At 37.9% G+C, this 8,457-nt stretch overlaps 1 protein-coding gene across 1 annotated transcript; it reads left to right on the forward strand.

The window, feature by feature from the left end:
• The first annotated feature begins 1,079 nt into the window (after positions 1-1,079).
• LOC132184482 (uncharacterized) lies at positions 1,080-7,958 on the forward strand. Its single transcript, XM_059598129.2, has 8 exons — positions 1,080-2,371; positions 2,461-2,526; positions 4,336-4,480; positions 4,613-4,831; positions 5,733-5,940; positions 6,047-6,242; positions 6,826-6,944; positions 7,368-7,958. The coding sequence occupies exons 1-7, from the start codon at positions 1,215-1,217 to the stop codon at positions 6,938-6,940; spliced, it is 2,106 nt and encodes a 701-aa protein (XP_059454112.2). The 5' UTR covers positions 1,080-1,214; the 3' UTR covers positions 6,941-6,944; positions 7,368-7,958.
• Positions 7,959-8,457: the final 499 nt, after the last annotated feature.

Here is an 8,457-nt window from a genome sequence, read left to right on the forward strand (position 1 = left end):
TCAAAATAAAAACAAAACACACTAAACACAACAAAAATACCCCAACAGAAGCAACAACTAAGGAGCACGGCATCATAAACATCTCGGAGAAGACACGCACCGGTTTCTTGCTTCTAAAACAAGTGTTTGTAAAATATGATGAGACTTTGTTATAAGAAAACAAAAAATTCTGATGCCTATGATATTTTTTTATGGAAAATTTGCGTTATCATTTTTCTTAAAATTAAATCCAAACTATGAAAAAAAAAAAAAAAAAAAAAACTATGCATATACAACACCTAACTTATCCTAATAATGCTACACAACTTTTATTTTTTCACATCTATTTTTATGGAAAATGATCCTCTTCCCATTTAGTGTATTTAGGAGGACAATATTGTCCTTATTTTTTTAGGGACAAATTGTTTGGACAAATTTACTAAATGCATTAAATGAATACTTTCCATTTTATTTGAAAGAGTCCATCTATGTGGTTGCCTCAAGCGTCGTCCAACGCATGGTTGCCCCTAAAAAAAAAATGGAAATAAAACTTTAATGAGCTAATATTTTATTTTATTGTTTTTTTTTTTTTTTGTTAGCTAAATTTTAATGAGCTAATATTTGGGTTTTAATGCCACAAAACTCGTTTTTGGATTCAAAACTAAAACTTAGGAGTGAAAGGTTAATCTTTTAGGGATGGTATCAGCCTAAAGTGATTCAATTATCTTAAATTTGATGTTAATTCCTCAAATTTAGTGTTAATATCTCAAATTCGATCATCCATAATATCCTTGTAACGTCTTTCCTCTTCAATTAAAAAAAAAAAAAAATCTCATTTGACAAACGCTTGGCTGACAGTCGAAAATCTCTACTCTAATTGAAATGGAAAGGGTTGTTTCCTATTTTTATATGTTTTAAATTCACCATTAATTTAAAATTTAATTTATTAGAACATAATCACTGACGCGTCACTTTCCTCGTCAATGGCATGCTATATTTATTATTTAACTAATTAAATGGCTTCCTAATCCATAATGAGTGATTCGGGGAAACCTATAAAAGGAAGGATTCCTATTTCGTATCTATTGGTAGGAATTGGATTGAAACGATCTCCGCAATTGCAACAATTGCGCCGCCATTTTGGCTCTCTTATCCTAAAAGGAAATGGATTGCATTTCCAGGGATCCAAATTCTAGGGGTTATTGGAGTGCAGATCTTTCATTCTTGGACCAACAATGGTTTCAGCGAAAAACATCGATCCAAAGCTAGGGTACCTGACTCGAAAGGACACTGAGGTGAAGCTGTCGCGGCCGACTCGGGTCAAGAATAAAAATCCGGCGCCGATTCAGATCACTGCCGAACAGATCCTCCGCGAGGCCCGGGAGCTCCAGAAGGCGGAGAAGATCCGTCCGCCAAAGCAGAAGATCACCGACGCCAACGAGCTCGCCGAGTACTGCCTTCTTAAGCGCAAGGAATTCGAGGATCGCGTCCGCCAGGTCCGATGGAACACCAGCGTCTGGATAAAGTACGCGCAGTGGGAGGAGTCGCAGAAAAAGTTCAACCTCGCGCGCGACGTGTGGGAGCGAGCGCTCGAGGTCGACGATCGGAACCACACGCTTTGGCTCAAGTACGCCGAGATGGAGATGAAGAACAAGTTCATCGACGACGCGCGCAACGTCTGGGACCGCGCGCTGTATCACCTGCCGAGAGTGGACCAACTCTGGTACAAGTACATCCACATGGAGGAGATGCTCGGCAACGTCGCTGGCGCCAGGAAGGTGTTCGAGCGCTGGATGCAATGGATGCCGGACCAACAGTGCTGGCGAGCGTACATCAATTTCGAGCTCCGCTACAACGAGATCGAGCGTGGTAGGCAGCTTTTCGAGAGGTTCGTTCAGTCCCACCCGAAGGTCGGCGTGTGGCTCTCGTATGCCAAGTTCGAGATGAAGGAGGACGAGGTTGCTAGGGCGAGGAATGTGTACGAGAGAGCGGTGGAGAAGCTCGCCGACGATGAGGAGGCCGAGCAGTTATTCGTCACCTTCGCCGAGTTTGAGGAGTGGTGCAAAGAGACTGAGCGCGCGAGGTGTATCTACAAGTTCGCCTTCAAGCATATACCGAAAGGGAGTGCGGGGAGGAGGAGATTGCAATATGAGGACTTCGATCATACACCGAGAGGGACAGCCGAGGATTTGTCCATTGTGGGGAAGAGGAGGTTTCAATATGAGGACGAGGTGAGTAAGAATCCACTGAATTATGATTCGTGGTTTGATTACATTCGGTTGGAAGAGAGTGTTGGAAATAAGGACAGGGTTAGGAAGGTTTATGAGAGAGCCATTGCTAATGCTCCTCCGTCTGAAGAAAAGCAGTATTGGCAGCGGTATATTTACTTGTGGTAGGTTCAATTTTGCGGTTTGAAATTTAGCTTTTCTTTGATTTCTGTTGTTGGCGCTTGCTTGTTTAATTACTGTGTGATTGTCGTAGGATTAATTATGCGCTATATGAAGAACTTGGCGCCGGAGACGTGGAGCAAACGAGAAAAGTGTATCGGTAAGTGTGACAAAAAAACTTCAAATGTAATGTTCTCACATAATTCGTCTTTGTTGAGTTGGTACATGTCATATATTGCATTAATTTTCTGTTCAGTTAGGACTTCAACCTATTACAACTCATAGATTTTGTAAGAGTAATGCTATATATTATACCCCATCCCACATTTATCTCATTGAGCTAATGTGACAGTGTCAACTCTTGAATGAGCCATTGTTAAAAAAATAATAATATAAGGGCTAGGTACTGCCACATCAGCATGGAGGTGTAGTATATTATATTTCTCATTATGTAAACATATCCGCAAGTTGACCCGTAGACTTCACAAATGGTGTAGAAATATCTTCACTTGGTATTCTATCTTGAATGAAGTGACAATTAACCTCAATATGCCTAGTTCTTTCAAGAAAAACAAGTTAGAGGCTATATGAAGGGTGAATTGATTATCACAAATAATTGAAGCTGAGCTGGAGTTGGAAAATCAATCTCCTCAAGGAACAAAACACCCTTTGTGTGTGACCAGCCTCAAGAGAAGAGAGAGGGTGCGGCCATAGTAGAAGTGAGAGGTGGCTATGTGGCTACTCCCAGTAAAAGAGGAGGGTAGTCGCGTGGCTACCGCTAGTAGAAGTGAGTGAGGAGTGGTCGCATGGCCATCTCTAGAAGAAGTGAGGGGGTGGCTGTAGGACAAGAGAGGGTTGGTCACGAGAAGATAGGCTGTGGTTGCATGACTTCCCCCAGTAGAAGTGAGCCACAAGAGAAGGGGTGGCCATGTGGCCACATCCATGAAAGGCGCCGGAGGAGTGACTTTCCTTTGTTAGGGGTCAATCGTTTTTTTCTGTCAATAATACCCCCAATTTGAGGAACCAAATTTCAAAATTGCCCTTAAAAAGGGTTAGCTAGTTGCCCATGATGGAGGGTGATTCTTCTGTTAGGGGGTGAGCCGAGGGCAACTGGCTCATCTCCTATTAGGGGCAATTTTGTAATTGTGTCCCTTAAACTAGAGGTAGTTTTGACAGAAGAAAAGAGACTAGCACGTATGACTTTTTCCATTCAAAATAAATATAGAGGAAAACTTGTGACATTTTGTTGGTTAATAAGTTTGAGTTGCAGTGAGCTGCAATTTAAAGTCGCAAATGCATTGGGGTGGTAGTTTTTTTTTAGGAGGGGGGAGGGGTGAGGGGGTGCTGTAAATTTTTGGAAGGGACTGCTGGAAGTCGTTGAAGAATTAACTAAGTGGAAATGTACATTTTATAAACATTTGATGTGCAGTAGCTGGTCAACTTTAGTGATTATATACTCTTTCTTATGTGCATGTAAATCTGTATAGATAGATATCCAGATAAATTGCTTATTAGGTAATGATTGGGGATTGGTCATTACTCCAAAGAAGAAACCAGGGACAAGAATGGCGTTATATAAATGTGTGTTAAAAACCAGCACATAAAAACGCTTTTTTTTAGCTTACATTTGAGTACTTTGGCTTATATCATTGCATGTTCATTATCTCATTGTTCATATTCATTGTTAGAGGTGATTATTGATGGTTAATGGTCATGGATTTTGGGATTTTAGGAGATTTTTGTATTTTACAACCATTTGGTTGTTAGTGGTCATGAACAATTGACAAGTTAGAAATCTCTGTGATGTTGTACACTTTTATTGTAAATTTATTTGAAAACTCTTCATGCATATTAAGTGACATAAACCCTCGAACACAAGCACACTTTTATCTTGGTTTTCCCATATATGATTCACATATGAATCCAACTGACTTTGAAGAGATTGCTCATTCACTATTAAATTTTCCAGTGGGTGTCTTAATCTGATTCCTCACAATAAATTCTCTTTTGCTAAAATATGGATTTTAGCTGCCCAGTTTGAGATTCGGCAGCTGAATCTCAAGGCTGCACGACATATTCTAGGAAATGCAATTGGCAAAGCTCCTAAAGATAAGGTAATTTAAAGGTTGATATCTTGTATTTCTATATATTGTATCCTTATAAAAAAAAAAGTATTTATATATATTGTATCATTAAATTGGTATATTCTCACAACTCAAGTGTGCTTTTTTTTAAAAAAAAAATAGATTTTCAAGAACTATATCAAGATAGAGCTGCAGCTTGGAAATTTAGATCGCTGCAGGAAACTATATGAGAGGTATCTAGAGTGGTCACCTGAGAATTGCTATGCATGGTGCAAGTACGCAGAGTTGGAGAGATCTTTGTGTGAGACTAAACGAGCTAGGGCTATTTTTAACCTTGCAATTGCCCAACCAGCTCTGAATATGCCAGAGTTGTTGTGGAAGGTACATGCATAAGGCATTCCTCATAATACTGTTAAAATGTTTATTTTTGCTTACATCTGTCATTGCTAACTATGTGCATCCTTTTTAGTCGCACCATTCGTTATCCTGAGGATGATGCTCATAATTATGTTTTTCCTGATTCTTTCCACTATTTCTTCCTTTAAGTTATATTGCTTATCAAAAAGAAAAAAGTTATGGTTTCTTGATTCTGCCCATACAAAGGCATCTATAATTATTGATATCTATTTTTGATTGCTGATAAAATATGTAAAGTTTGTTATTTTGTTTTTAAAGCTTATATATAGTGGGGCTGTGAATTTTTGACACGACCCACGAATTTGACATGAACTTATCATAAAATCATTGGGTGAGGATTGAGAGGTATGACCCCCTTTAATTAAAGAAATTAGGTTATGATTGATTTAAATAGTCTGACCCGTTTAATTAAATGGGCTGAGTTATGGTTGACTTATATAGTCTTATATCCATGTCTCGACACGATCCAAACCCGACACGCAACATAAGGATTGACAACTTTTGCATGACCCGTAAACCTGACACGAGCTGAACAAGAAATTAGTGAATTAGGGTTGAGGGGTCTGACACGTTTAATTAAATAAGTCAGGTTAGAGTTAACCTATATAGTGTTATACCCATATCTTGACACAACCCAAACCTGACACTCGAACATGAATTGTCACCTCTAATATATAGGTTAATGGGTCTCATAGTCTGATTTGTTTTGCCATTTGTTATTTCAAATTCTCTGGATATGATGAGAACTTTTTTGATTACTAATATAGCAGATTTGACTTGATTGTAGGTAAGATTTGAGATACCATTAATGCTTGTTGACTATTTTGATTCGGAGATAACTGATAATAATACCTTTTCATGACAGACATATATTGACTTTGAAATATCGGAGGGTGAGTTTACAAGGACCAGAGAACTCTATGAGAGACTTCTGGACAGAACTAAGCACCTGAAGGTGTGGATAAGCTATGCCAAGTTTGAGGCATCTGCTATGAAGGAGGATGGTGGAGGTTTGGATTTGGCAGAAGAAAATCTCCGAGAACAAAAGAAGCACTGCATTCAGCGTGCAAGAAGTAAGCAATTTTGGAAAAATCTTTTTCTTACTTTTCATAATTTATTATATGATTGTTTTTGAATTTCATCACCACTTACATTTTTCTTTTGTTTTCCATGAATCAGGGGTTTTCGAGAAAGCTATCAACTATTTTAGGACTTCTGCACCTGAACTGAATGAAGAAAGGGCAATGCTCTTGGAAGAATGGTTGAACATGGAGAGTAGCTTTGGCACGCTAGGAGAGGTTAGTTTAGTCCAGAGTAAGCTGCCAAAAAAGCTGAAAAAGAGAAGGCAGATAGTAGCTGAGGGTGGTCCTGCTGGGTATGTATCACCAACCTTAAATCTTTCTTCATAAGATTCTGATGTTAGTCTCATCAAATATGCCAATGGGCAGCACCCTAACTGGTGAACACAAACCGTGTCATTTTCACATGCTTGGTGAACTTTTAAGTTATTATTTTAATACTGAAATTTTGGCGTATGAGGCTAAAGCATTATGCATGAGCCAGGAACCCATACTTGCGGGTTTACCGTCCACAATCCCCCATTTTAGGATTTCTCTCCAGCTTCCCTTGATATTTGTGGAAGCGCTGAAATGAATCAAAATGTTTAATAGGATCTGCCAATGAGTTTTAGCTCAAATGGTACTTCCATCCTTTATAACAAGGTGAAGGTGAGGTCGTGAAGTCCCGCCGGGTGCGTGTGTAACTTAGCAATAAAAAAAAAATGCTTGGTAGCGTAACAAGCATAAAATTGCACTCAAGAATATCCATCTGAAGCTTCTCATATTTTTCAAAGTTTAGCATTTTTAGAATCATTGTTAAACCTTACTGATGCACGGCTGCAGTTTTCATTTTATTATGTTCAACGAATTGTGCTTGTGCTAACGAATTTGAAATGGCAGATATGAGGAGTATATTGACTATCTCTTCCCAGAAGAAACACTGGCAACGCATCTCAAGATATTGGAAGCAGCCTATAAGTGGAAGAAGCAAAAGATCTCTGCTGATGAAGACTAGCACGGTAACATGCTTTTGAGGGAACTAAAGTCTTGTAGCAAGTGCTTAGGAATTTACCGTTTGTTTTCTTTTCTCGAAACAAGAACATTATTAACAAACAATCTAAACACAAAACACTTTCTAAAACAGAAAATAATTTTCTCCTTTATGTCACGTCAAAAAACTCTTTCAAACCAAAAACAAAACACACTTGTAAACACTAACAATTATGAGAGAGTATTATGATAGGTGAGGAAATAACAATTGATTCAGGGCCCAAAGTAATTGTATGGTTGGTCAATTTTGAACTGATATTTGAATATAGTGTGTGTTATGTGATTGGTATTTACGATGAATAAATTTTTTGAACTCATGTAAAAAATTGGTTTATTTACTATTTATTAGCAACAATTGGGAGCTGTGAGTAAACTGTAGATGAATTTTTCAGGGCACACAGCATGGAATGGATATTTATACTGCAGGCCTTCTGCCCTTGGTTTTGGTTCCTTCCACTAGCCGAAGGTAACATGGAATCAATAAATAGTTTAAAGGATCAAAGCTCTTTAGCATTATTCACTGGCCATATGACATGGGCTTGAGTTTGCTTTGGTCGAGGCAGACTATAGTCAGTATGGAAATGGTGGAAAGAATGGGCTGTTCCATAGATCATATAGAAGTGTTATTTTCCATCTTCATATCAAATTTATTATTGGATCTGTAGGACTCACATGTGGGTTCTACATATCCAACAATGAATTGGATGAATGGCAGGTTTTTAGATCATATTGTGAACTTGGGCCGCTGAAGGGGGCATATTCAACTGGCTGAGGGAGTTGAGCTTCTTCCATTGTTTTTGGCCCAATTAGAGGCCTAGTGGACCTCTCAGCAAATAGTCTCTCACGAAATGGCCACAATTAGTAAGTTTTCTTTTCCATGGACCAATAGTACTCTCATTCTCTGTAAAATGTTGAAACATTTGGGGCACCATTCACTCACCAATTGTGAGAAAAGAATTAAAAATTAAAAATCTCTTACATTTTCTCTCAACTCATAGAAAGATTAAAGAAATTCATAAAAAGAACATTTAAATGAAATAGTGAAAGTTGATAACTAAAATAAAGACCTGGATTTTAGTGTTTTGGAAAATTGAATAGTTAAAATTGAGAAATATGATTTTATTCTTTAGCTAAAATGAAGAGTAAATTTACTGAGCGAGTTGGATAACTTGTTAACATTATATTCTTTGAAGCAACAAGTGACTTGTCAACATTACAAATTGAGTGGTAGGGAGGTATATGGACTTTTCCCTAAAATTTGTTTTGAAAAAATTAAGTTGTTATTGTTTTTGATAACCACAAGCAACTTTTATAGAAGAATGATGTAATGGATGCTATAGATATTGGGTCACATTGCATTGCAGTACCTAAAAAAGCATGCATTAAACATGATCCAATATACAATTATTGAATTGTATATTGAAATTGAATTGAATATTTTATTATGATTTGGAGGCATAAAATTAAGAGACAAAATAAACT

This window comes from Corylus avellana, chromosome 7, assembly GCF_965113065.1.
Source record: "Corylus avellana chromosome 7, dhCorAvel1.hap1.2, whole genome shotgun sequence".
NCBI classification, from domain to species: Eukaryota; Viridiplantae; Streptophyta; class Magnoliopsida; order Fagales; family Betulaceae; genus Corylus; species Corylus avellana.

Excerpts from the sequence above, each read along its gene's own strand:
- LOC132184482 (XM_059598129.2), top strand. The coding sequence starts at position 1,215 with ATGGTTTCAGCGAAAAACATCGATCCAAAGCTAGGGTACCTGACTCGA. Across the intron at positions 2,527-4,335 it reads CAAACGAGAAAAGTGTATCG|TGGGTGTCTTAATCTGATTC; the intron begins GTAAGTGTGACA and ends TAAATTTTCCAG. Across the intron at positions 5,941-6,046 it reads CTGCATTCAGCGTGCAAGAA|GGGTTTTCGAGAAAGCTATC; the intron begins GTAAGCAATTTT and ends TCCATGAATCAG.